The sequence below is a fragment of the Lolium perenne genome, chromosome 1 (genome assembly GCF_019359855.2).
Source record: "Lolium perenne isolate Kyuss_39 chromosome 1, Kyuss_2.0, whole genome shotgun sequence".
In the NCBI taxonomy this organism is placed as follows: Eukaryota; Viridiplantae; Streptophyta; class Magnoliopsida; order Poales; family Poaceae; genus Lolium; species Lolium perenne.
Window position 1 is genome coordinate 50,403,789 of NC_067244.2, and position 27,637 is coordinate 50,431,425.

At 43.8% G+C, this 27,637-nt stretch overlaps 4 protein-coding genes across 6 annotated transcripts; 3 read left to right on the forward strand and 1 right to left on the reverse strand.

Moving 5' to 3' along the window:
• Window positions 1–842: 842 nt before the first annotated feature.
• On the forward strand, window positions 843–3,708 carry LOC127349355 (uncharacterized). 2 transcript variants are annotated; one of them, XM_051375103.2, is made up of 3 exons: window positions 843–1,154; window positions 1,491–1,564; window positions 2,869–3,708. In XM_051375103.2, the coding sequence occupies exons 1-3, from the start codon at window positions 1,005–1,007 to the stop codon at window positions 3,551–3,553; spliced, it is 909 nt and encodes a 302-aa protein (XP_051231063.1). In that variant the 5' UTR covers window positions 843–1,004; the 3' UTR covers window positions 3,554–3,708. The 2 variants fall into 2 exon arrangements, with proteins under 2 accessions (XP_051231063.1, XP_051231055.1); XM_051375095.2 differs by having other exon boundaries at window positions 846–1,154; window positions 1,491–1,588.
• Window positions 3,709–5,568: 1,860 nt separating this feature from the next.
• Window positions 5,569–9,038, reverse strand: LOC127349369 (protein disulfide isomerase-like 2-1). The gene is made up of 11 exons (XM_051375110.2): window positions 8,815–9,038; window positions 8,069–8,153; window positions 7,834–7,931; window positions 7,688–7,743; window positions 7,093–7,210; window positions 6,976–7,003; window positions 6,769–6,860; window positions 6,440–6,596; window positions 6,235–6,359; window positions 6,013–6,112; window positions 5,569–5,928 (listed from the first exon to the last, which is right to left on the reverse strand). The coding sequence occupies exons 1-11, from the start codon at window positions 8,988–8,990 to the stop codon at window positions 5,857–5,859; spliced, it is 1,107 nt and encodes a 368-aa protein (XP_051231070.1). The 5' UTR covers window positions 8,991–9,038; the 3' UTR covers window positions 5,569–5,856.
• Window positions 9,039–20,601: 11,563 nt separating this feature from the next.
• Window positions 20,602–23,374, forward strand: LOC127349378 (uncharacterized). 2 transcript variants are annotated; one of them, XM_051375117.2, is made up of 2 exons: window positions 20,602–20,865; window positions 20,973–23,374. In XM_051375117.2, the coding sequence occupies exon 2, from the start codon at window positions 20,980–20,982 to the stop codon at window positions 22,945–22,947; it is 1,968 nt and encodes a 655-aa protein (XP_051231077.1). In that variant the 5' UTR covers window positions 20,602–20,865; window positions 20,973–20,979; the 3' UTR covers window positions 22,948–23,374. The 2 variants fall into 2 exon arrangements, with proteins under 2 accessions (XP_051231077.1, XP_051231085.1); XM_051375125.2 differs by having other exon boundaries at window positions 20,978–23,374.
• A 501-nt stretch (window positions 23,375–23,875) lies between these two features.
• Window positions 23,876–24,840, forward strand: LOC127330997 (pleckstrin homology domain-containing protein 1-like). Its single transcript, XM_051357089.2, has 2 exons — window positions 23,876–24,187; window positions 24,802–24,840. The coding sequence occupies exons 1-2, from the start codon at window positions 23,876–23,878 to the stop codon at window positions 24,838–24,840; spliced, it is 351 nt and encodes a 116-aa protein (XP_051213049.2).
• The last annotated feature ends 2,797 nt before the right edge of the window (window positions 24,841–27,637 follow it).

Sequence of the window (27,637 nt, forward strand, 5' to 3'; positions counted from 1 at the left end):
GAATTCTTTTTTTTTTGGAGAAGACAACCGCCGCCAATGTAATTTTTTTTTAGCCATCTCTACTTCAGCCTCTGCCATAGATTGGTCCTCCTCCTCTGGCCGACTTCGCCGGTGTCGGGGGAGCGGGGAACCCGATCTATGCATGAAGTTTTAAATAAAAGTAGCATTTGTTACTGTTAGGGTTTGGTAGCCATCTTCTTGTTGGTTTCCCCGTAATAGAGATGGTATTGTTTGCAATAAGTGATGATATCTTCTTCCATCGTCAATGGTGGTGTTGAAAGATTACAACTTTCTAGGTATGGCATTCAGATATTGCTTCGCCAGATCGATTTTGGATTTTTTTCTCATGGTTAGCGCGAGGTGGATTATCCTTGCAGTTTTTGTCCCGGCTGCTTCGTCCTCGACAATGCTCGACAATGGTGATTCGTACTCTCGACTCTCTAGCGATGTCGATAAGGCTGGTCGGTTGTTATTCCCTGACATACTGATGTTGGTACTCTTGGCGATGTTGTTGATTACTTTAATGGTTGCGCGCATGCACACAACCTTAGCATTGCGGCTCAAATTAAAATTACCTGAGAACCTTTGTCGGTATTTACAAATCTATGAGTTGTTATTTATCTTTGGCTGACTTCAGAAAAATATAAGATTGTATCTTGAAAGACGAAAAAGTTTGAAAATCTATGTAAGTAGTATTTTTTAGACTTTATTTTGTAAGGCGTTGGAGACAGCTTTTAGAGTTTAAATATATGTGATATTGATTGTAAAAAGAAAGGTTGTATGACGCCTCAAATACTGATGAAGTGTCATTCGTGTTTCTGAGCTTTCACCGAAACGACCCTTCATGCTATTACTGTGAGTTGGGACCTTCTGCTCTGAGGCTGGGAACACCGACGACAGAAAAAGCTTCTCCCCTCCTCGCTTCCACTTCGACTCTTTCCCGGCTCCCCCGCCTCCAAGAACCAGCCAATCCCAGCACCACCTCGTGCCGCTGCCCCGTGCGGATGGTGGGCGGAAGCGGCGAGGGGGCGGCAATGTCGTCGCCTGGCTCCTCCCCCGGCGGCGGCAGCGGCGGCGGTGCAAAGCGCGGTAGGGATCCGGAAGAGGACGTGTACGTCGACAACCTCAACTCCCACAAGCGGTACCTCAGCGAGGTGGGTCTCCCTTCAGTCTCCACGGCCGTCCGGTTCTTGGTTTGGGCTCGAATTGGTCGGGGGAAACGGCTTCCCTGTTTCAGATTCCAGGCGGTTTCTCGCTTCCTCGAATACGGGCAGAGCGAGTTCTTCCTTGATCCGTGATTCTTCCAGTAGGGGAGAGATAGGCTTCCTTGATTTGTCGATTAGTGATCTCTAACTCTGCTTCGTTTTCCAAATTTTGTGTGCTATCCACTTGTTTCCCCCTTTCTGCATCTTCCAATTTATTCAACAGTCTCTCTATTTTCCCCTGAATATTATTGCTCTATCCGCTGACCATTGGGTGTGCTACTGCAGATAATGGCGTCCAGCCTGAATGGACTGTCTGTTGGGGATTCGCTCCCTGACAATATCATGGAGTCCCCTGCCAGGTCGGAGAGCCCCTCCTGCGTCAGGTTTGCGTGCTCTAATTCAGTGCACATTTCCTGGCAACACTTCATCCATGATTGTTCATGTCTGATCACTTGTTCAAAAGAGGGTTTCGGAAGATAGAGATGCCATGTTAACCCTTTCAAACTCATATACTTCAGTAGGATTTGCGTTATTCACCAAATTCAATAGACTCTTAATGTAATATATGTGAGAGGAGGAACAACATATATTTGCTGATCCATATTTATTTCAGTTATAGTATGCTTATGATCTGCCAAGAAAAAGAAATATATATTGTTCCGTCTTATCCATAAACTTCTACTCCCTCTGATCGATATTTACTGTCGCAAATATGGATGTATCTACACACATTTTACTTCTAGATACATCCATATTAGAGACGAATAATATGGATCGGATGGAGTATATAGGATTGTAAACACCCTAATTTCCTATTTAATCTTTGGAGAAATGTGGTCGATTTGATTGGACTTATGGCAACAGCGGATATCAGTGTCACCTAATTTCTAATATTTTCAGTAATTGCTGGACCCCCCCTAAAAAGTGATTTGGAGATAGTTGCTTCATTGTTGTTCCTATTAAATTTAGAATATTAGGGATGTCATTGCCTAGCTTGTCTGAAAGTAGGAATAGTTTAGTTTGTCAGGATTCCTTACGAACTTCATGCTTATTTTCTTGCTATGAAGTATCTAGGGATTATATTAGAAAGTGTAAAGGTGTGTTGGTTCTAACGGTTCTGTAATACACATCATGAACAGTGAATAATGTGGACAAAGTCTTCCATCTCTATACTTTATGAGTTATCTAGAGCTTCTGGACATGATCTGATCCTACATTTGATTGCTTCAATGATTGCATCCACATGAAAGCATTGAACTTGTCGAATCATTATAAGCATGTTATAGAACATGTCAAGCTTGCATGATATAGTATAATTAAGAATATTACTTAAGGATGCCTAGGAAAGTTGTTGTCCACGATGTCTTCTCGCTAGTTGGTTATGCGTGTAGTAACCGTGGTCGTAAGCACTTTGTTTGATGTTAAAATACCTAATACAACTATATTTGTTTCGTTTGTCTGGATACACTTGGTACCTTCAAAGATCACATGTTATTTTGTTATTTTTTGCCAGACCTTGTCCTTTTTTGATTTCATCTTTTTGTATCTCATACAATTGGTTTCATGCTTACTCAGTTGGTATAGTACTACTGCTTCTCAGCAATCGTATTATAGTGTACTCATGGTACACATGTCAATGTATCTTCGTATTTCTCTCTTTCAGGGACGAAATGATCTCCCAATACTCACCAATGTCCGAAGACTCGGATGACTACCGGTACTACGACACACAATTAAACCCTAATGGGAGTCAAGGCGATGCAATGGTCAGCCCTTCAACTAGTCCAATGTCATCTCCTCACCGGTTCCAGAAGCCACAAGCTGGTTTCCTACCATCAACCCCACCATACTCTCTCCCTAGCTGCTCTCTCTCATCCGTGGCCTGCTCTCACCCTCGCCGTGGCTCTGAAAACGAAGGCCGGTTCCCATCTTCCCCAAATGACATGTGCCACGGTGCAGACCTCAGACGAACAGCGCTCCTGAGGTCGGTGCATATGAGGGTGCATGGTCCCCACGCATATGATATGTCGTTCAGCGGCCGACAAGAGCAAGAACATGTCCATGAGCATGAAGATGAACATGGTCATGGACATCACGTTCATGTGCATGAAGATGAACATGGTCATGAACATCTGGAGGATTTGGACAGGTCAGACAGATCATCTTGCAGGAAATCAATCGACCATGAAGCTACTGGCTACCAGGGTGCTGAAAACAGCTACGGGCGACAGGAGCACGATATAGATTACATTGACCGCTGCACATCTGATGATGTCCTGAATAGTCTCAAGTTCAAGGAAGATGGTACCCAAGGTAATTCTGATGCCAGCATGGATAAAAATAGATAGATATCACTTATCAGGGGCGTAAACACTGCGCTATTGTCTTGTTAATTAGGGGCTATGTGAGATTGCGTCTCATGCTTGTTGTAATTTCCTATGCTTTTAGATTCGTTGTAATCTGACTTCTTGGCCTAATGGTGAAATTGTAACATTTACATGTATTGGTGGCCAGCTTTATTGCTGAGCCTCGTAAGAGCATCTCCCCCAAATAGGCGCTGGCAGGGGCGCCGACACCTCCGTTTGGGGGGCACCAGCACTGCATCCTCTATTTGTGTGAGCTGTTCCCAAAACGACGGCCCCGATAGATGTTTTGAATTAAATTCGTAAATAAATGCATAGAAAATTGAATAAGAAATATTTTATTCCACAAACTAATACGTAATTGGAAACATGGTTTACATGAAGATATAATTTGGAACATGATTTTTCATAAACTAATACATAGTTTGAACCATGATTGGCACAAATATAAAACGTTGCAAAAAAAACTAAACCTAACTAGGCCGGTCATCGCAGGTTTCGGGTGAACTTTCGGGTGTTCACTGCGAAGAAAGAACAATGCACACCCAGTCACCTAAACTGGAAAACTGGAAAATCCAGCTGGCGAGGGTGCCCCTGTTGGTTCTTTCGATGAAGAACATCCGAAAACATGCGAGCCGATATTCGCTGCGAAGAAACAACACTCATCAGTCGTCCTCCTCGGCGCTGTCGATGTGGTAGTTCCGGTGGCAACGCGTGTCGTCGAACACCTTGACGCTCATGTTCCTGTCGCCGAAGTAGGAGAACACGAGCACGAAGCCGGCTTGGAGGCTGTGGTGGCGCGCGAACTTCTTGCAGCCGATGTGGAGGTACATCTTGCCGCGCGCGTCGTAGATCACGTCCACGATCCACCGGTAGTAGCCGCACGAATCCTCCCGCAGATGCAGCGTGCCCGGGCGGTCGTCGCCGGCAACGAAGTCGGCGAAGGTGTCCGGCAGCCTCTGGATGCCGCGCGGGTCGCCCTTGAGGACGAGGACGAACTCGAACAGCACGGGCCCCTCCTCGTCCATCTCCGACGATGAAGACGATGGCGCCGCAGGCGACGGAGTGTGTGCACCTCTGCCGCGGCCACGGCCACGACCACGGCCGCGACCTCGATCTCGACCTCGACCAGACATGGCGTCGTCTTTTCAGATGGTGGCGGCTAGGGTTGGGGAGAGAGGCGCTAGGGTTTGTGTGTGAGAGGCACGATGAGAGGCGGCCCTTTTATATGCCGGAGGGAGGCGGGGGAGCGGGGGAGCGGTGTCGCTCATTAAGGGCGACACGAAGAGCAAGGCGCGCCCGACGGTATGGTTCGCTGCGTGTCTGCAGCAACTGCATCGCCGCTGCGCCCCAATTAACTCCCGTCGCGAGGTAGGCGACAGTTAGGTTAAAATTGAATGAGCCGCTGACGCGTCGGCCCCGCCACTCCCCGCTGGCGTCGACTTTTGGGATGTGTGGTTGACAGGTGGCTCCCACGCCCAAAACATTCAGCCTCACGAGGCGCCGGCACGCCCCATTCACACGGGGTTGCCGGTGATTTTGTTGGGCTCGAAAAATGGCCGGCGTCGTATGGGGCCCGTCGGTGCGAGCCCGAAACGCCAGTGGAGATGCTCTAACACCAATAAACTGTTGACACAAAGTCAGAGAGATTAAAACCAAAACCCTTCACTAGCTCCAGCCGGTACGGGTACAGAGGTACAGCTCGATGTCATCACTAGATTCTACAAAGCGATAATCCTCATCCGAGGTAAAATTTGCATGCTACCACTTTCCCTTCTCGTGCTTAATGGAAATCGTGTGGTCCATCTAAACAAAGTCTTAACACTGAAGCACAAGACTGATGCATATGCACTTATGCAGCATGGACTGTATTGTGAACGCAAGATCCAAAAAAAAGTCAACACTTAGCACAAGGCTTATGCCTATGCAGTATGCACTGCATTGTGGACAAGACAAAAATTTCTCATTTAAGAGATAAGAACAATGCAAAATAGGCCATATTATAACTGAAATGTCAACTTTATTGTATCACAAAACAAATGTCATCATAACATGGTTACAAGAACTTTGTCTGTTCTTAAGTAAACTCTTTTGAGTGCTAACTCAATCCCATAAAAATAAATGGCAGAGAAAAAAGAGATTGCATGTTGTTCAACAGTATCCTATCACCGCTAAACTTCCGTTGCCACCTCTCTGATCTACCGTCTTTTTTGGGTTCCTCTTGTGGCAGGTGGGAGTTGCACTACTGACTATACCCCATATGGCAGGGCGCACGTGGATCATCCCCACTAAGAGGAGAAGATTGAGAGGATGTTCTTCTTGATGGCAAATTCATCAGCTTTGGAAGGACTGATCGAGGACTGTCATGTTATGAAATCAGGAATTAGTTCATAGATTCAGTAGATTAAGTATAATATGTTAACAGTAGACTTTTTGTTGCTCACCTTCTCCAATATGCGATGAAGCCTCTCAGTTTCCTTCTTCGTATAGTCGGAGCCTTTCTGCAGAATCTTCTTTGCAATGTTCACATAGATCTTTCCATGCCTGGTTTAGAAAACATGATTGTGAAGTTATGAACAGGCAATGACATTGCTTGAATAATAAGATTAGAATTTGCAAACAGTTTGATAACTTGTAAATAGTAGAGGAGAGGTGGAAGTTAGTACTTGGCAGCAGAACCACTGAGCTTTGCAGCCTCCTCTTCCAGTTTAGAGAGGGCTTCCTTCCGCTTGTCATCTGCAGCATTGTGGAAATCCTTGACTAGAGATTCCAAACTTGCCACAAGCCCAGCCTACAAGAAACCAACAGCTTCTGATCAGATTACAAATTCATAAAACTTAATTTCCTAGGGTGCTTTTATGTGTAACCAACCTCTGAAGTAAGTTGACCCTTTGAATCACGGCTAGTTCCACTTTTCTCATTGATGAACTTGACAAAGGCATCCAAGTCCCGACCGCCCTCATACTCTTCACCAGCTTTGCTGCTCTTCGGGAAGAACTTCAAAGTGGGAAAACCAGAAACTCCATACCTGAAAGTGATATACATGATTTAAACTCCTCTATGTACAAGGTGTTAAATATCATAAAAAAACAAAATCATCAGGATAATACATGTATAAGATTTAACACAGCTAGGTACGCAAACACCACTTTTCCTCAGAAAGAACTGTATGAACGTAATATAAAATAAAGAGTGCATACTTCTCAGCCAATTTTGTGTATTTGTCAGCATCAAGATTGGCAATCACAACACCCTCATCATGCTTGAAAACAGAAGCCACCTTCTCATATATCTAAGTAATCACAAACTTGAGTTAGTAAATTAGAAAATGAAGATACGTGTCACTTCTTGTAACAGAAAACTCTGCTGTTCTGGAAGTTTCCAAGTTAGTGAGATCTACTACTAACCGGAGCAAGACTCTTGCAGTGACCACACCTGTAAAGAAAAAAGGACATCCCATCAAATTATGTTTCTTACAAGCAGCATAGGTCTTGGTGCATAGCAAGCTGATGACAATAACCTACCATGGGGCATAGAACTCAACAAGGACATCTTTGGTTTCATCAAGGACAACCGAGTCAAAGGTGTCCTCAGACAGAATCACCACACTTGAAGGAGTTGCTGCTATCTTTACATTGGTGGCTGACAGACAGGTGGCAGAAAGATTAGAAACTATGTTACCACTCATGGTTCGAAAAAATTTATTTTACCGCTATGAAAGTTATGATGCAAGGTTGGTTTGCTAATGACTTATTCATCCACTAATAGCACCCAACATGATTCAAATCAAAAATGAGAGATGCGAATATATATACATATAACCATGCTACACAAGTAACTCTGGCAGCTTTGTGGTAATAACCAAAGATGAATGGTACCCACAGCACATCTGCACATTTAAGTGACAAGGACCAAAGGCTCATCGGAAGTAACTCCACACTGCTACAAAGCTAATTGTCTAATTTAATACTTATGTGCTGCTTATAGCTACCGATGTAGTATTCCTTGTGGTGAAAACTTAAATGCTCTACATTGTTTGTTAACTGGTCATAAAGAGCCCAACTGATTTGATACCCACCAAGACAGCATTGTTGCAAAATGAGTTAAACACAAGTTTACCTGCTTCAGAGTTAACATATTCCGCAAGGGCTTCAGCGGTACGTTGACCTTCATACCTAAACAATGAGTTCAACATTAAGTTTACAGATTTTATCTTACACAAGAATTCATCGCCAATTAATCAGCAATAAAGTATATATTCTCACTTCTTAGGCTCCAAGGAACCTTTGGGAAACCATTGGATTGTTGGGTAGCCAGAAACTCCGTACTTGCTGCACACACTCTTGTGCTCATCGCAGTCAACCTGGACAGAGGGAACTTAGTAAATTGACCATAGAGGACATTATGCAATTCAGAGGCTGATAACAGTATGTTACACAATTGTTTGCAAAAACTGATTTTAGTTTTCATGTACCAAAAATTTCCAAAAGCACGAGTTACCTTCGCAATCAAGACTGATTTAGCTTTCTTAAAACTTGCAGCAAGCTGCTCGTATTCTGGAGCAAGCTTCTTGCAGTGTCCACACCTATAAAACAGAAAACAATCATCAATTAATGAACCAAAGAGCCATCCTCAGAAAGAACTACTTCATACAGACAAGACCGTAAAATGAGGCTAACAGAAACAGTAGACAAGACTTCTACCCATCCAACCAATTAGGTTTGGTTCCTATATTGCTATTTCCTAACTCCTAACCTTAAAATTGATGTGTTACTCGCTAAGGCAATGCATATCTAAGTGTCAATCACTTCATGTGGTACCAACGATACACTACGATCACCGAGATTTAATACGAATGTCCTACCAGTTGACCTTTTCTACACTCCTGCCAGAATTTGAAACAAATCTGAGATCCAAAGGTTGGGATCGAAATTGCAGACAAACCCTCGCAAGGCCAAAACCAGTTTTGGAACCCGTCCAAAAAGATCTAAACAGTTAAGGCTGCCGATGGGAACCAAGCAGATCGTTGTTTCCGGCTACGCAACTCCCGAGAACAAGGGCTACAGTTTCCCTCCGATCCATTACAGCGGCAAACCTGGACAAGATCCCATCAGAGATCCGAGCTACGCGACCACAGGAGAAAGCAAAGCACTCACGGATCTTGCCCCTAGCGGCGCGCGAGAAGGTCAAACTACACAAGAACGCAGTGATACGAGGAGGTAGGCAGGGCAGGGGAGGACACGGACCAGGGAGCGTAGAACTCGACGAGCGCGCCGCGGTCCTGGCCGACCTCCTTCTCGAAGGTTGACTCGGTGAGGGCCAGCACCTCGTCTCCATCGGCGGCGGCCGGCGAGAGCGCCGCGGCGGCGAGGAGGAGGAGGACGGGGAGGAGGGTTCTGCGGGAGATCTGAGGGATCGCCATGGGATCTGCTTGATGTCAGCTCTAGCTAGGAAGAGGCAACGGTGTGGTCAGGTTTATATGGTTTGCAAACTACTCTTGTACTTGTACCCGGTGGGCCCGTTTGGGTAGATGGGATTTTTTTTTCATAATCTGTTCTTTGATGAAAGTATTTAATGTCAGATAAGATACATATTTCCTCCTATCAATAACAATTACTGCCTCCATCTCAAAGCTTGACTTATATTTTTTTAAAGTCAAACCAAATAAAATTTGATCATACTTTTAGAAAAATCTATAAATAAATATGATATTTTATAGATACCATATGAAAATATATTTCATTATGTATCTGATGATATTGATTTTGTATTTTGCATGTTAATGATTTTTGGTAAAAATTTAGTCAAATTTGACATAGCTTGACTTTCTAAAGATAATATAAGGCTTAATCTTTTGGATGGAGGTAGTACAAAGTTGTACTACTATATCTCCGAAAATTATTATGGACGAGAGAAAATAGTATATTTAGTTCTAGAAAAAACTCTAGCAAATCATGTAAGAACGCCTTTTATTTCCTAAAAAGAACGGATAGTTTAGAAGATGGAGGAAAAACCGCACAAAAGTAGAGGAACTTCTATACGATGTTTTAGTCATTTTTTTTACAAAGGATTTGCAAGCGTCAAGCGATTCAACAATCGAATAACTCCATTGTTGATGTGATTTACCTACTTCATTGTGGTTGTGGGGAACGCCTGGACATCTGCATGTACATGTAACAACACACCCAGCCGTTTAATCTCAGGAATGTATATGGAGAGGCATGTACGTTTAGTCTCACAAGTTATGTTCTAAAGTTGCTTGTGAGCTATTGCATGATAGATAAAACAATGGATTAGTTTGCTCTGGTGGGATATCAGGCAGCCATGAGGGCATTATTATTTTCATCATTTCAAGAGCATTTTCCAGCTTTGGAATACTTTCTAAGGTTTTAACTGCGCAAATAAACATGCCTGGAGCCTATTTGTTTGTTTAAAATGTCTGGTGTTTCCCTCATAAGATGTACTGAAATTGACATGATTATGTCTATTTCTGCAGGCAATGTACTGATCCAGAGTACTTGATCTAGAGTACTAACATTGTAATTTGTTTAAAATGTCTGGTGTTTCCCTCATAAGAATTTTGCTGTCCTGAAATTGACATGATCATGTCTATCTCCTGACATTGGAAAGGCGAATCCTTCCTACAAGATCATGAGTACGATTTGTTCTTCAATTCTGAAGTTCAGTTTATTTGTTAAAGGATCTTCATGTAAGTGGAATTACACTTACCGCTTTACTAAGTTACATGATGCTTATCTCATCATGTTGTGTGATGCACAGAAAAAAATTCAATGGCATGATACATTAGTTGCATATCTTTGCTTGCCTCTACATTTTTTTTGTAAGCTCTTTGTTTGTGACATGTCCTTAAATAAAATCCCAAAATGATCATATTACCATTTTGATCTAATATTTTTCATATTTGCACCGTGAGCATCTAAGGAAAACTAAGTATCATGTATGCATTGCTGATCCCCCTCCTCCACTTTATTACCTCCCATGGTCGGCCATTTGTACGATAGCAATTTGTAGCCCCGATTAGTGTTAATTAATTGGCAGCTTTATTAACATAATAATAATCATAATTTCAGAACCATGAGTGGTCTGGGATATTTCCAAACAGAGTGGAATCAAAATGTTGAAACTATTCTTTATTTTGGTTCACGGGGTTAGCTTAATGTAAAAGTTCAAAGTTAGAATGCACTATTTGTTATTGATATCACATCGCTGCGGATATGCCTTAAAAGGTAACCTAACTTGGCATTGTTATTTATACATTTAGAAATACAAGTTGAGTCTCCCGTTGATATACCGTTGATACAGTAAAGATGGATAACAATATAACAGTTGAGTGTCCAATATTCTAACACTTGATTGACAAACTCACGGAATCGAGTAAGTGATAATGCATTTGATTTTCCTTTTCAAATATAGAAAAGTTCTGAGATTACTGCCGTTCTAACACACATACGTCATCAGAGGAAGGATTAAGGTTTAGAAAAAAGATGTGGTTCCATATGTTATTGTTATTATGATATCTATGTATTTAGGAATTGTTTTTGTAAATTTTTGGTAAACATATTATGATACACATGTGGTTACAAAAAGTGTCTTTGGCTCCTGGAAAATCATACATATTTGTTTTAGAAAATCAAAAAAAAAATCTGGACATAGTAAATAATGTAACCTAGAAGCATGTAAAATTTTAATATGAAATTCTTTAGATTGTAGGCTACACAAAAAAGACAAAATCTGTTGAAATTTGGAGATCTGAAATATGCATACCCAGATCCACACATTTGTCATTTTTGTGTAGCCTAGAATATTTTGTATTTGAAATTAAAATTTTGCATGTTTATGGGATAATTCATTGGCTACACCATAAATTTTTTTATATTTTTTTAAAAAACACATAAATGTGATTTTATTTAAAAAAAATAGCAGGTAGGAGCCAAAAATCTCTGTCCCATATGATTGCTTATGTTAAAGCGTCAGTTCCAAAATATGTGCTTTCTTAAGTTCAGAGTGTTGATTAGGGTGTGTGGCAGGGGTTGCTTCTGAAGCTGCAACAATTAGTAACCTATCTTTATCTGCAAACCCTGTTTGGTAGAGTCTTTTTTAGCAAATTTTCTTACTGCTTCTAATTGTAAGATCAACATGATCACAAAGCTTGCTTCATATACTTGGGCTTCTGGTCCAAGTGGTAGTTCTCTTATAGTCCGTAAAGAGAAGAGCATTTGTCATAGCTATCGTACAGATTTCGGTGTATGCTTTCATGTATTCCTACAAAGAAAGGACCATAGGTATATTTCCATTTATTTTTACTCATATTTTGTAATGCTGCAAATATATAGTTCCAATTTCTATTGATTGTCTCAAAATGCTATAGATTGGACATAACAGCCCGATGTTAGGTATTTAGCAACAAAGGTAGTACGAGCAAGAGCCAAGAAAGAGAGGCCTGCAAGCGACTAAACCCCATTGGCTGAGCCATATAGATTCCTCAATACACGAAATAGAAGTTATCCGAACCATGTGTTCTCGTCCCCACTGCAGCTCTCTAGGGCCCTACCGACATTGGGTCACCAAAGCATGGAGAGCAAACAAGCAGGAATATTATAACTTGTAATGATGAAGCTGAATATTTATGAGGATTGGCTCAATTTAAGATGAAGGAAAAAAACTATTTTTCAAACTCCACTTCTTTTAAGGGTTTGTTTAAGTCTCAGTCGACTGAGACTTAACTTATGTCTCAGTTAAATGACATTAGTTTGTTTCAATGTAGGTCTAAACAAAGCATAAACAATAACAAACACAAATCTTCAAGCAGAAACAAAATCTAACGATAGAAGCACGTCGCTGAGACATAAACTACATCCTAGCTAGCTGAAACTTAGCAATTCTGTTCTTTTAAATCCGAGAACAATATCCCAATTCCTGCTCGGCTTGGACATTGGGCGGCCAGCCACACGAAGTTTTGTTTTGGTCTGTTCCTCGTTCGATTTTCTTGTTCCCCATTCGGTCGACATTAACAGTAGTAACCAAACAGATTCCAGATTTTGCCCATTCCGTTTACATTGGCAGTGTAAATGCATGGCGTTTATGTTTAACCATTAGCATTCTTGAAAAAAAAACACGTCCCTAGCTAGAAGTATTACATGTACGGGCTACACCGGAGGCGGCGTGGGACGGAGAGCGGGGCCGCAGTCGACGACACACCTCACATTTGCTTCGCCGCACGCCAGCATGCAGTCGGGGGCTTCTCCGATAGTCTTCTGGCTGCACCTCGTGGTGCAGACCATGGCCTGGGTGGCGCAGCCCAGGAGGCAGCTGAGCAGGCTGGCGCTGGCCAGCTGCTCGTGGGCGTGCTCAACTGCACCACCACCGACCACAAGCGCCACCGCCACCGCCACGACGAACAAAGTCCTAGCAGCCATGTCCTTCCGACCTTTGCCTCGTGCGTGGTTCGAGTACACTTGGATCGAGTTCCTGGTGACATCAGAGAGGGGTGGCCGCCGTGCTTTATAGATAGGGGATCGTCGGAGCGTCCGTGCCGTTTCCGCACCGGCTTGCCTGTCGACCTTCCGTGCGTGATAACCTGGCATGCGAGAAGTGCTGCCGGCCGGTGGTTGCAACGACGAGAGTGCCTTGCGGGGCCGGGGCGGCAAGATGGATGCAGCTCGTTTTTCAGAGATGGAGGCTACGGAGATTAAGGTTTGCTAGCAACTGGACATACTCAATTAGATTAGCCATTGGATGGGAAACGATCTTATTGAATTGGAGAACACGACTGGGCTGTAAGAGTTGAACGCTCGGCTCCTCTGTATCTCTCACTGCTACCTCACGTAGCTCTCACAGAAAATACATACAAAACACAAGTGTTTTGGTTTCGGGTGAATCGCACAGCCCTCACCATATCTTCTCTTTTTAATTCACAAATAAACATGATACAAACAGAGCCTTAAGTAGGCACACACACGCACACCGGATGCACCACTCATGCCACTAACCCATGCACACACTAACTGAATCCATCACTACCGGCCACTAACCAAAGACCCGGCCAACATGCACTGCAACTAGCTAACAACTTCAGCATGCAAGACTGACTTGCCGGATCACCCGGCCCTACTCGAGGATGCTGGCCTGGTCATCACACTTCCGCACGCATCTTGCCGCATCACACAGCACCGTGGCATCACGCCTTGCTTCAACATCAGCTTGGCATCTCGCTGTGTCCGTGCACTGAAGCTTCATGGGCCAGCAGCTCCTTAGCTAAACTACATGCAGAAACAAATGAACAATGCAGATACAATCAAAATTAAGAGCTAATAGGGGGGGGGGGGGGGGGGGGGGTCGAGAGAATCCAGATTAATGCACGCTGCTGGCCTTATGTTCAAGAATCCTTCGTTTGAGACTATCAGATTGACGTTTTAAGATGCGATTGCGATTGGAGTTACAAACTCGGGGTATCTTCAATGGATTCACGGGGACTAACACTGCGCAAGCTACTCGTGCTTGCAGGAGCAGCGAAATCTGCCGCCGTATGGTCGGTGCGTATTTGTCGCCGCTTGAACTCAACTGTGCGGTGCTCCGGCTCACCCTTGAGTGGCTGACCGTGCCGCAGCCGCGAGGGACGCGCTCGGGTGGCATGTCCACCTCGACAACCCGCTCTCGCCGGTGGGCGGGCGGCTCGCCGCATTCCAGAAAGCGCACGCGCTCTACAAGCGCCTCACTGCAATTGTGAGTGACGGGGCAGCCTTCGCTGCTTAAGATGGCACGCGCCGCCGCTGCTTGTCGGCATCAAAGGAGATGACAGATTGGGAGAAAAATAAGGCGATTTGCACAAAAATAACCCAAAAGTTAAATAAAAGCACAGACTGACCTTCCGGCGGGAAACTATTTTACCAATCTAACCCTTTTGTGTGGCGCCCCTCCCATCGGCGCCACACATGCCAGTGTGGCGCCCCTCCTGCCGGCGCCACTCTCCCAGCCGACGTGGCGCCCTCGATGCTGAGCTGGTCTGCCGATCCGACGTGGCAGCATGTGTGGCGCCCCTCCCATCGGCACCACACATCCAGGGGCTCCGGACGTCTGGGACTTAGCCGTTTTGGCGAGCCTCTATGTGTGGCGCCGATGCCACGGGCGCCACAGAAGCATGTGTGGCGCCGATGCCACGGGCGTCACACATCCACTTAAGTGTGGCGCCCGCGCCCGCCCCCAGCCCGACCCTCTCTTTCTCTTCTTTCTCTCCTCTCTTCCTCTCCTTCAACCGCCGCCGCCCCCACCAAATCCTCCACGGATTGGACAGATCTGGCCGGCCAAATCCATCCCCATACAATCCTCAAGGTATTCCCCTTCGTTCCCCTTCGATTCATCCAAGATTTGCTCCGGTTTAATTCGATTTACCCGTTTTGCCTAGATTGGAAATGTTGGTTGTGTTTGAACCCTAGATTTGTATGCATGTGTTTGAACCATAGATTTGAACCATAGATTTGTTGGAACCATAGATTGTATGCATGTGTTTGAACCATAGATGTTAAATTTTGCTAGATTGTATGCATTGTATTTAAAGATGTTTGAAATGGCTATGTATGTGTTGAAATGGGTATGTAAGTGTTGAATGTGTATGTGTAGGAACCCTAGATATGTATGTATCCTAGATTCGTGGAGGAACCCTAGGCATCAAATTTCATGAATGTGTATGTGAAGGAATAACTCATATGGTGTTCTATCCCTAGATATGAATGTATATGTATGTATTTGATGTATTTGTGATGGCTTATTTGGATATATTCTCATGTATGTGTTGCTCATAATAAACATGTAGGATGGTGTGGCTCCTAGATCAAGAGTATGACAGGGATCACCGGGCTGTTCATATGACGGAGAGGACAACGGATCTTCACCCTTTGAAGATTCGTTACCATGGCACAGTGGGCATACCGTATGACGAGAGGTACACAGAGTTCATCCAGCCTACCGGTCTTATGCCATTCATATCCCTTGTAAGCCGTGGGGGGCCGAACATGAACCCCTCGGCACTCACCGCCCTTGTCGATCGGTGGAGGCCGGAGACTCACACCTTTCACTTGAGGGCCGGCGAGATGGCCCATACTCTCCAGGATGTTTCCATGATCCTTGGACTACCTATTCAGGACGAGCCACTGTGTATGAACACAACTTCTGATGGGTGGCGCCAGCAGATGGAGGCGCTTATTGGCAGGGCTCCTCCGCTGCCAGCACAACCAAAGGAGAGAGCTCCCGCCGGCGCGTCTTTCTCTTGGATCAGGACTAACTTTGGACAATGCCCGGAAGGGGCCAACGAGGACACTCTGAGGACGTACACCAAAGTGTACTTATGGTACATGATTTCGAGGACTCTCTTTCCTGACAGTGGGGGGAAGCTGGCCCATTGGTGTTGGCTGAAGGCGCTTACGGTTTTGGAGCACCGGTGGAGTTGGGGAACAGCGGCACTTGCGTACCTCTACCGGCAGGTGATGATTTGTTCTATGTACTATTTTCCTATAGTAGTGTGCTAGACAAAGTACTAACCAAATGTCTTATGTGCGCAGTTGGACGAAGCTTGTCGTAGGACTGGGAGCAGGACTGAGAGCGGCGGTATTGGTGGAAGCATGCTCCTACTTTCCGTATGGAGCTGGGACCGCCTATCAGTTGGGCGTCCCAGGGTACTCAACGAGAGGTCATGGCCTCATCACCATGAGAACCTTGATCGGGAGCCCACTTGGGCATACCTTTGGGACAATGTCTCGGAGATGACGAGCGATCCAATGGTCATGTACAGGCAGTACACTGCGGAGTTGGACACTCTTACCGCTGAGCAGGTAACCGATCACTCTTTTGCAATCCTAGTTTTCATTGATTCTACTGGCATGTTCTGAATTCTGAAATATTTGTATGCTGCAGGTGGAATGGGAGCCATATGGCGGCTACTACCGTATTGGCGCGGGGATGCCTGACCTCAACCACAAGTGCACGGAGGAGGTGCAGTTCTGGCGTATGCGCTGCCCACTCATATGCATGTGGCTTGTTGAACAGCACCAGCCGCAAAGAGTGATGAGACAATTTGGGCTGTATCAGGAGTGCCCACCAGTGTGGCAAGACACGGACAAGGCGCTTCATAGGTAAACTTCTGGAATCATGCGATGGAAGATTCTTGATAGAAGAGGTACAAACTAACTTCTGGATTCTTGCAGGCTTGATAGGCAGCGGCAGAGGAAGATCACAAATTGGCCAGTCCATCATAGCGGCCACGTCGCAGCGTTCCAACACTGTTTGGAAGCGGCACGGAATGCTGGCCCTGAGGAGATTGTGCCTCACGACTTGGCCACTTTCAACAACTACCTCGAGTTAGTGAAGCACGCGTATGATGACAACATCTTGGACGACCCCATCGAGTTCGATGAGGTTGCGCAAAGCCAGCACGACACCTTTGCTCGCAGAGGGAGATCGACTTCTATTGCTTCGGAGCTGAACTTCGTGGTAATGGATTCTCTCACTAACTAGTACATCATCTAGATTGCCATGTGCTCGCTTCAATTGTGTATGCTATGTTTGTCACAGCGGGAGGAGATCCAAAAAACAGCTCACGAGTGCGAGATTATGTGGGAGCAGAGCGGGACAGATGAAAAGCCTGTCGGACCATTGCGGCATTTCATTAAGGTATGATCACCAACTTTGAATGTACACTATTATGTTGTGGTGGCTTTGTAACCATGAGTTCCATGACGCAGAACACTGCACGAAAGATGCGACGGTTAGCCAGCTTGCTAGGTTGCCGCGAAGGCGAAATCGCTACATCTTCCTCTTCAGAAGAGCGGGAGGTATGGACTATTTTGTTGCTGTCAAACATGTTCTTACTAATTTCAACTTTTGTAATCTCATGTGTTCCTGTTTGTGAAGATTCCTGAGGACGAGCTAATTCTGAGTCAAAGCATACCTCCAAAGCATACCTCCAAGCAAGCCCCACGGTCAGCTTACCAGTTGAAGCCAAGGGGCAAGGCTCCAAACCGGTACACTCCGGAAGATTATGTCAACCGAGGAAAGAAGGTTGTCACTGAGGAGGATGAGGGGCCGCCGCGGAGATCATCTTTGTCGAGGATGAGGAACGACGAGCCGTTCTCTTCAGAGGAGGAGGAGCATGAGGAGCAGGAGGAGCAGCAGGAGCAGCAACAACAAGAGCCACGGCAGCGGACGAAGAGGATGGCCGTCCGGAAGCAGCCCGCGAGGACGGCACGTCGAGGACAAAACTAGGATGTGCTACGTGTTGTTGTGAACTCTTCATAATTATCGAGTTGTGAACCCTATGTCATTTCGAATAATGTCTGTAATGGTACTTGTTGTTTGAATTTAATTGCTACGATGTAGACTACATCTTCTCACATTGCTACTTGTTGTGTATGTTCTGAGATTGCTACTTGTTTTAAGATTGCTACTTGTTGTTGTTGTTTGAAAACTGCTGGAGTTTGGTAGGATTTTCCATGATTTTAACATAAGTCAGTGTGTGGCGCCCTCCACACTGGCGCCACACTGCACTGTGTGGCGCCCGTGGCATTGGCGCCACACGTGCCAACTTATATCAACTATGGGGTCGAAAACATCCAGGGGCTTCGGAAGTTAAGTCCTTAGCCGTTTTGGCGACCCTCTTTGTGTGGCGCCCGTGGCATCGGCGCCACACAAACAGGCTCGCAAAACGGCTAAGTCCCAGACGAATTGTCTCACAGTATGTTTTGGGCAATTATAAGTGCATGTGTGGCGCCGATGGGAGGGGCGCCACACGTGCTGCCACGTCGGATGGGCGCACCAGCTCAGCGTCGAGGGCGCCACGTCGGCTGGGAGAGTGGCGCCGGCAGGAGGGGCGCCACACTGGCATGTGTGGCGCCGATGGGAGGGGCGCCACACAAAAGGGTTAGATTGGTGAAATATTTTCGCCGGAGGGTCAGTCTGTGCTTTTCTTTAACTTTTGGGTTATTTTTGTGTAAATCGCTGAAAAATAAATTAATACACGTGGGCCACAAATGTTAGTGTGAGATAGATGGGAGAGCTCGGCCATGTCAGCAATCCCTGTTTGGCAACGACCTAAATGCCATCTGAGAGCCGGAATTGAAAGTTCATGGTTGTATTTCGACATCCTCTATAATTTTAAGGTTTATTTTAGACTTTTATGAAACGTTGGTTTTTTCGTGGAGGAAACGCTCGCTCGCGTTCTTCGGGTTGCGCGTCGTTGGATGCTCTCCATCACTCAGTCGATAGAGTTTCTCAGTAAGCGCAGTCATGGCCTTCTTCGCTATCCTTCAGCCGATGGATTAGTATTGTGGTTGGTTGCTCGCATGTTTTTTTACGCATATCGTGGAGATTTCCCCCCTCGTGCCACGAGGACTGGATCAAATCCAAAATCATGTTTTGCATCTAGTTTGGATGCTAACAAACCTATTTGCTTACCGTGGGAGAAAAACACACGCGAGGTTTGGTTGACAATACCTAGCATGGGACTATGAGTGCATTGTCTTTTAGCACACTAGTTAATCTTAATCAACTCTTATATACACAACCATGCTTTGACTCGAGATAAAGTGTACATGAAAAAGATGCGTCTCGATGTTGCGAATCCATTTCCACAACCAGCTTAAAGTTTCGTCGAGTTTTTTAATGTCAGTTTCGTGTTCCTTTAAAGATTGTTTGGACGAATTTTGTCAAATTCATGATAAGTCAACCAGTTGAAATTTCCTCCGAGGAGTTGTTTCATTTTGCTGTATCACACAACTTTCATAATTTTAGTTTTTAGTTTAGACATTGGTAGCTGCTTTGCGGAAGTGATACATGCACGCGGCGCAAGCTGACCGCGTGGGGCAGTTGGTGACCGCATTTGTATCTTGATAAGGTTACACTGAAGTTTGCACAGGGTGTGCTTCATACACCCCTGCGAATAATTTGAAAAGGGCAGCTTCTTACTTAACCAATATAATGAAACACTAAAAAATTAGGTGAATAGTTAGGTCAAAGATTCATGGAGAAGCCCGTGACAAATGTCACCTATCTCAACCACGTCCTCTTCCTCCATTGATATGCACCTTTTTTATTAAAGATATCCTAGACAGTGTTGTTTGAAGAAGGAACTTAGTGCGAGTTGTTACATATTCAAAATAGAAAGATATACAAGAAAATTCGAAAAAATAGGAACAAAACCAGGGCTTGAACACATGTCATGCTTGTGTAGGCACACTTACTCTTGCCAACAAACGAACAACTAGTCTGTGTCAACACTTGAATTAGATTTTATACAATGTAAATAAAAATTGATAGCTGTTATTATATAATTTGAAAAGTTTACCAATTTTTTTGGTATTCACCTGCATATCCATGAATATATGTAGGCTTGACCATGTTCCACCGACTGGCCGGCCGTGCCCATGGTCCATGGAACACCCACGGAAGGACAACTAGACTCAAACTCGAGATATATATGTAATGCAGCCCCTACATCGTTTCAGTAAATCCATGTGACAGGCATTAAATCTAATGTGTGCTCATTAAAAGTATGGTATATACTGTATATGTGAACTCCGGTTGAGCCCCATTCAAAATTTATCTCCACTAATATAAAAAGAGCCAGAGCCGGAGATCCAATGGATCTCAGCCGTCTAACCAGATCAAACTAATGGTTTAGATTGCTTCAATGTTGAACACCAAACGTGTTGAGCGCTCGACCTCAACATCTTCGCTAATCCAGCTCTCCCGCTAATCAGGCACCCACCCCGACGGTTCCCACTTCCCACGACCCACCTGCAGGGACGGAGCTGGAAGGGGGCAAGCTAGGGCCGTCGCCCCCCCATGCTGAAATATTTTACGAGACCCCCCTTATAGATTTTGTGGAGTAGAGCTCTATAATCTTCTCTGTGGCCCCCTCTATTGCTTTACATGTGTACTAAACTAGAAAAATATGACCACAGAAAATCTAGTTGGACTCCCAAGGAGGCATGGAGCAGCAATTGTTGACAGTGCATGCATGCATGCGTGCGTTTGTATGTGTGTATTCATAACTCCACCGTATCATCTCCTCCTCATTCCCCAAAAGCAAAGACCAAACCGAGCTCTTTCTTCTCGGTTCTTCTCCCCTGCTCACTTCTCACCTACCTTTTCTTCTCCCCTCTCTCTCCTCAACACAACGCTGGACATGGAAATGGATGGCAAAATTCAGATCAAGAAGCTTGCGATGGATTGAGAAGCTAGCAGATCAGTCGAGCCGAATCCCCTCTACAGCAATCCTGTTTGCCTAGGTAAAATACATTACCATCTTCATCATTTTTTACTGCTAAATTTCGAAAATAATTAGGTACTTATCAGGGCCTGGTACTTATATGATCAGTATTTTTTTTCTCTCTAGGATAGTCATGGTTATGAGCAAGAAAATCGATTCTTTTTTCACCAAAAAAGACCAAGCTGTTGTTGTTGATGCATCTGCAGCATCTCAGTTGATTGTGGTGAATCCAGTGTGTATATCTCAAGATGAACCAGAATTGGCCGACCCAATTCCCACAGATCATGTAGAAAATGCAGACCAAATAGAAGATGCATTTGTTGTTTCTGCAGTTAAAGATTTTGTAAAGGTTGATCCAGCTTTAAGGTGTCAAATTTGGGCTTGTCCTGCTGATAAACAAGATGAAATTAGAAAAGCTTATATGCAGCTCGGACCATATCAGCCGAAAAAAGATGTTTATCGTTCTTCCGGCGAAGGGAGTCGCAAGCGCAGGTTTCAGTATCATTGGTTTGCGGCTTTTTCATGGCTAGAATATTCACCTACAAAAGATGCTGCATTTTGTTTCCCATGCTTCTTGTTTTCAAAGAAACCAACAGGAAAATGTGGATCTAATACATTTACAGTGAAAGGATTTCAGAAATGGAAAAGGGTGAATGATGGAAAACAGTGTGCCTTCATATGTCACATGGGGAAGGGTTCTAATTCTGCTCACAATTATTCTGTTCAGTGCTATGATAATTTGAAGAATGGATTTTGCCAGATTGCACGGGTTATGCAGAAGGTATCTAAAGAGGAGATTCTCAAAAATAGGTTGCGGCTGAAGACGTCAATTGATGTTGTGAAATGGTTAGCACTACAAGCTTGTTCGTTCCGTGGAAATAATGAGGGTCCTACTTCAAATAACCAAGGGAATTTTCTTGAAATGGTTAAAGTCTTGTCCTCATATAACGCGGAGGTTGCTGCATTAGTTGGCAATGCTCCAGGTAATGCTAAGTACAATTCACCAGAAATTCAAAAGGAGATACTGAATATCATTGCTACTGATGTGCAAGCTTCAATTAGGGAAGAAATTGGTGAAGCAAAGTTTTGCTTGCTTGTTGATGAAGCACGAGATGAATCAAAAAGAGAACAAATGACACTAGTTCTTCGCTTTGTTGACACACGTGGATTTATTCGAGAGCGTTTCTTTGACCTTGTGCATGTAAGTGATACTACTGCTGCAACACTGAAGGAAGAACTTTGTGCTGTTTTGAATTATCACAAATTGGATGTTCAAAATATCCGTGGACAAGGATACGATGGTGCTAGTAATATGCGTGGGGAATGGAATGGACTGCAGCAGAAGTTTAAACAAGAATGTCCCTATGCATACTATGTTCATTGTTTTGCACATCAGCTACAATTATCCCTTGTTGCTGCATCTAAGGAAGTTACTGAAGTTCATAATTTTTTTGAACATCTTGCTGTTGTTGTTAACACGGTTGCTTCTTCCTGTAAGAGAAATGATGAATTGCGAGCCCATCAAGTTGCTGAAATTCTGAATTTGGTTGAGCTTGACGAGCTTGAAACGGGAAGTGGAGCTAACCAAATTGGAGCTTTACAGAGACCATCTGATACTAGATGGAGCTCTCATTTCAGCTCTGTATGCAGTCTTCTCAGGCTGTATAAGCCTGCATTTTTAGTCCTCAAAGCTATTGCTTCAAGTAAAGGTGCTTCTCCTTCTGCACGAGGAAAGGCTGCAGGTTCAGTCAAACTTGTGATGTCATTTGATTTTGTGTTCATTCTTCATGTCATGAAAGAGCTCATGGGAATAACTGATTTGCTTTGCAAGAAGTTACAACAGAAATCGCAAGATATTGTGAATGCTATGCATGACGTTGCTACTACAAAAGAATTGATTCAGAAACTAAGGGATGATGGTTGGACTAATCTTTTATGTGATGTGGTCTTGTTTTGCAAGAAGCATGGTATTTTAGTTCCGGATATGGATGGTTTCTATGTGGATTTTATTCGGTCTCGTAAAGAGGATGAGACTTCAGCTAAGCATCACTATAAATATGATGTGTTCATGGTTGCAGTTGATCAACAACTACAGGAGTGAAATAGCAGGTTCAGTGTACAGTCAACAGAGCTCCTTATTTTGTGCACCTCCCTCGATCCAAGGAACTCATTCAGATCATTCAACCTTGAAAATATATGTCTTCTAGCTGCAAAGTTTTACCCTTCTGATTTTTCAGAGCAAGAAAGGGACAATTTGAGGTGTCAATTGCGCCATTATGAGCTTGATGTTCTAAGAAATCAGGAGTTTTCGAACTTATCCATTATAGCTGAACTTTGCCAGAAACTTTTTGAGACCGAGAAGTTGACGGATTATCACTTGATTGACAGGTTAATTCGATTTGTTCTAACTTTACCAGTCTCAACAGCAACAACAGAGCGAGCTTTCTCCGCCATGAAACTTGTGAAGACAAGACTCCGAAATAAAATGGAGGATGAGTTTCTAAGAGATTGTCTGATAATCTACATCGAGAGGGCAGAGGGATATTGTTTTCAAGTTCTCAACCGACACACTTATAGATGAGTTTGATGCAAGGAAAAAGCGTCGACTAGACTTCAACTAAATTCCACCTCTTTTATTTCTTCTCGTCCATATTTTGCCTATCTAATGTAACCAGTATATCTCAGACCAATATAATGTTATTTTAGCAAGTTATTATGTGAAAATGGTGATCTTTTGACATTTTTCTTCGGTGTTTTTTTACATGATCTTCCGTGAAAGTTTCGTTCTGATCATTTCGCCCCCCCCCCCCTGAATTCATTTCCTGGCTCCGTCCCTGCCCACCTGATCAAAATCCTTCCATCCACGCACGGCTCTTCGCGTGGGCGCTGACCCTCGGCTTTTCGAGGACTACACGGGACGTTGATGATCCTCCGTTCCGTAACCGTTGTGCAGATCCTCCGAGCGCCGCTACCGCAACTCCTTTGTGATCCTTCCGCGGTGATGTTCCCGCCATCTTCATTATCCTAATATGAATGGGCGGCGGCGGTGGTTCGTTCTCAAGCAGGGCGAGCTCTTCTGGTTCAAGAACTCGGCCGTCACATGTGTGTTGGTTCCCCGTGGCGTTATCCCCGTCGCCACCTGCCTCATCGTCAAGGGCGCCGAGGACGTGCTCAACCGCAAGTTCGTCTTCGAGTTCTCTACCCCGCAGGAGACCATGTACTTCGTCGCCGACTCCGAGAAGGCGAAGAAGGAGTGGATCAACCCGATCGGATGCTCCATCGTCCAGCACTCCACTGACGATGAGATCGTCGACTACAACAGCGGCCAGACCACAACAGGCGTCAGATCATAGATTCGTCGATCGATCGGAACCCACAGGTGAGGCGGTGACCCTGTAACTTATCCTTCCATACATGCTGAGGAGTTTGATTCTTGTTTTCTACGGATATGATGTGTGCACCTGTATCGATGATTTATTAGGTTTACAGCGTTGTAGTCTTTGATACTACTACGGATCGGTTTTCTTCTTGTAACCAGTGAAGTTATAAGTATACATCCACTGATTATAACACCGCTCCTCACTCTTCAATCTCATTTGTGATCCTTGGGCGGTGACATTCCCGTCCTCTTCTTTTTCCCGATCTGAATCGTATGGACAAAACAAGGCTAGCTAAATTAATGGGTTTATCTACTTGATTAGTCTGCTCAAGTGCCTATTCCTAGATTGTATAGATGTGATCATTTTCATGGATTCATGGTCAACCATGTTTTGACTTGATACCTGTCTAGACATGGTGTCTTTGTGGCTACAGCTAAGTGGCTGCTCTTGAATTTCTGATGGAGAGGACCAGATTCACACATGTATTGCCGAATGGATAAACTTGTAAGTCTAAGAATCAACCTGTGTTTCTAGATTAACACTGATATCTGTTTTGAACTTTTGATGCTGTGCAGTTGTCTCAGTACGTTGTTCAGTACAACACCTTCATTTGATATTATCTGTTGTGTCGTTGTCTCTATTGTGCGGCCCGATTTATCTCGATCAACTGGGTGTGTCTTCTTCGTGGTCTGATGAGTGTGGCCTGGGTACAGATCTAACAAAAAATCGTGGCTTTCAAACACAGCAGAGTTTTAAAATCAAAAGTATTTGAACGCTAGAGATTCAGCCTATTTTTTTCCTTTTTCAAATAGAGATTTAGCTTATTTTTCATTGATGCTAGGAGTTTTCAAAATAGAATAATATTTTTATCTCATATCTCCATCGAGTTATACATGATAAATAGGTGTTTTATATATGCTCCTATTGATGCACGAGTATTCGCAACTATTTGAAAAATGGGAATTTACCACAAAAGAAAATGTACAGCCTGTGTTATGGGAGTGTCAAGCAAGAGTTACTTCGTATTTTTGAATCTTTGTTTTCCTTCAGAGTTCACTAAAGGGAATTCAAATCTTTTCGAAGGATTTGGCTTTCCAGGGACCAACAACTACACCGATATTCTCAAGCATGGCACTCCTTATGACAGGTATATGTGAGTATGAGTATTGTTACTGTGTACACGTACATTCACATCTAAATTCCAATTTACAGAGGTTTTTCTTGTGTGCTTCTTTGTGTGTACTAGAAATTCCCCGCGCGTTGCTGCGGGCATATATGTGTAAATTTTCTAATACATATACAGATAAAAGTAAGAAAAACTCATTGGGTAATAGACGATCAGAGCTAAAACAGTAAATTGGTGACTCAAGCATTAATTAGGAAAGTAAAGAGCCGTGCTTATACTAATCCCATGTAGGAGTATAGAGAAATTATTGGAATATATAAAACGTCAAGTTTTAGTACAGATATGAAGAAAAAACATACCGGACTTACAACTTAGGTTTGAGTAACAAAAAACAGAAGGAAACATGTAGATGAACCAAAAAAGACATTCAACATTACATCATTCCACAATCAAAACAGATGCCCGGTGGGAGGTAGATACGAGCGATGTAGCTTCTGGAGGTCATCTTTGTTGCAGACTGTCACACTGCAGTGTTGGTCTTTTTATTTTTCATCAAAAACAATGTCCATCTGCGGTTGTGGTTTTTGACACCAGTGGGAGTACTTCACAAATGGAATACCAAGATATGTTATATTAAATCCATGAGATTCACACGATTTAGATAAAACTTGTATATTCCTTATATTCCAATACCCCAAGCTGTGAAGTTAGATGAACTAATCTGCTCATTATCATTGTCTGCAGTATAATGGTCGAAACCTGCTTTCAGTGAACACGTTAGAATATGACAAAAGAAAATCTGCAGACACATCATATAGGAAGAGGAGGTTTAACATAGGCTTATAGCACTATGGCAGACAATCGAAGCCTCATATGTACGTTCTGGTAGTTGTCTCACATGTCGAAACAAAGAAAAGGAGGTTCGAAATGAACTGATTCGTTGTCTGTTAATTAAGTGTATTTTCAATTCTTTCTCCAAACAAAATAAGCTTCGGTACTCGAAAAAAAAAACAAAATAAGCTTCACAATTCTAAACGAACACATACTTAAGCCATACAAATATTTCTCAAAAGTGAGGGGAAACATGAGATAATATTTACCTGTTGGGGAAGGCTAGGGATAGAGGAGTGCGAGGAAGGGATCAGCTGGGGTATCGCTGGAAACATTTTTCTTTGCTGGGGTATCGCTGGAAAACATTGGAGAATAGGCGTGTAGCAAGAAGAAAATCCGTAAGAAGAAGAAAATCAACCAGAGACAATCAAAAGGAGCTCTGCCTATTTTAACTGAGGAGTCAGTAGAGATGCAACTTAAATAAATTCCAAATCTCCTCTTTCCCAAGGGCACCCACGATAGATTATAATGCTGTGAATCTCAGATAATTTTTAAAATCTATCATACAAAACACTTTTTATCATCTAAAAATAAGAATGAGATAATAAATTTCCAATCATTAGATCACTGAAATCTTGCAGTCAGATTTTTCAAGAGTAACCTGATGGATGCTTTGCATGGAGGCGACAACATCAATCCACCAAAGCTCTATTCAATGCAATAACTGGTGATCGCTCAATTTGTAGTGGTACATGGCTCTGCATTGGACGAATATGGTGCAAACTGAAAGTAGACGTATCTTCCCCTTCAAGCGGAAAGAAATGTCAAATTGTGAAGGCAAAGATACCACGGGAGCAAAACTGAACGGATATAGGAGAAGTATAAATCAAATCAACAAACATTAGCCTTTTGATTCTTCTCAATATTATCCTTGAACGGCTGCTAATCTGGATTACGATTATGTAAGTCCTGCATGCCTGCACCTTGTCTCCTTGAGTCGAGCAGCCTGACGATGCACATCCAAACACATGGAAGCAAGTTGGTCATCCATGGCCATGGCCCATGGCGATGACCATCGACGGATTGTCGGGTCGGATGACTCCCTCTAGTAGGCTGCGTTGATGGTAATCTACACGGCCACCACTTTCAAGAACTGGAGTGGGATGGGATCCATGATAAGAGCACATGATGGAGAGGAAAAAGATCAGGAGTAGATATAAGGTGGGATCGTCTAGAACGGGAGAGGAAGGGATGGAAGTCTGGAACCTTCCTAAATTAAAAGAGGAATCGGAAAGGACAGGGGTTAGAATTAAAATTTTGAGGAGCCGTGGAGATCATCCTTGATTGTGCGGGTATGTCAATTGACGTGGATGTTTTTTGCTGAACCGGGAGAAGGTGTCGGCGCTGGAAGTCGGAAAAGAGTCATACCAGGAACGATGCTACCACGTTTGGTT

Coding starts and splice junctions, on each gene's coding strand:
- LOC127349369 (XM_051375110.2), bottom strand. CDS start 8,990: ATGGCGATCCCTCAGATCTCCCGCAGAACCCTCCTCCCCGTCCTCCTC. Junction 6,360..6,439: donor AGGGTCAACTTACTTCAGAG/GTTGGTTACACA, acceptor GGTTTCTTGTAG/GCTGGGCTTGTGGCAAGTTT. Junction 5,929..6,012: donor TTCATCGCATATTGGAGAAG/GTGAGCAACAAA, acceptor ATAACATGACAG/TCCTCGATCAGTCCTTCCAA.
- LOC127349355 (XM_051375095.2), top strand. CDS start 1,005: ATGGTGGGCGGAAGCGGCGAGGGGGCGGCAATGTCGTCGCCTGGCTCC. Junction 1,155..1,490: donor ACAAGCGGTACCTCAGCGAG/GTGGGTCTCCCT, acceptor GTGCTACTGCAG/ATAATGGCGTCCAGCCTGAA. Junction 1,589..2,868: donor GAGAGCCCCTCCTGCGTCAG/GTTTGCGTGCTC, acceptor TCTCTCTTTCAG/GGACGAAATGATCTCCCAAT.
- LOC127349378 (XM_051375117.2), top strand. CDS start 20,980: ATGGTTATGAGCAAGAAAATCGATTCTTTTTTCACCAAAAAAGACCAA.
- LOC127330997 (XM_051357089.2), top strand. CDS start 23,876: ATGAATGGGCGGCGGCGGTGGTTCGTTCTCAAGCAGGGCGAGCTCTTC. Junction 24,188..24,801: donor GCGGCCAGACCACAACAGGC/GTCAGATCATAG, acceptor GATGCTGTGCAG/TTGTCTCAGTACGTTGTTCA.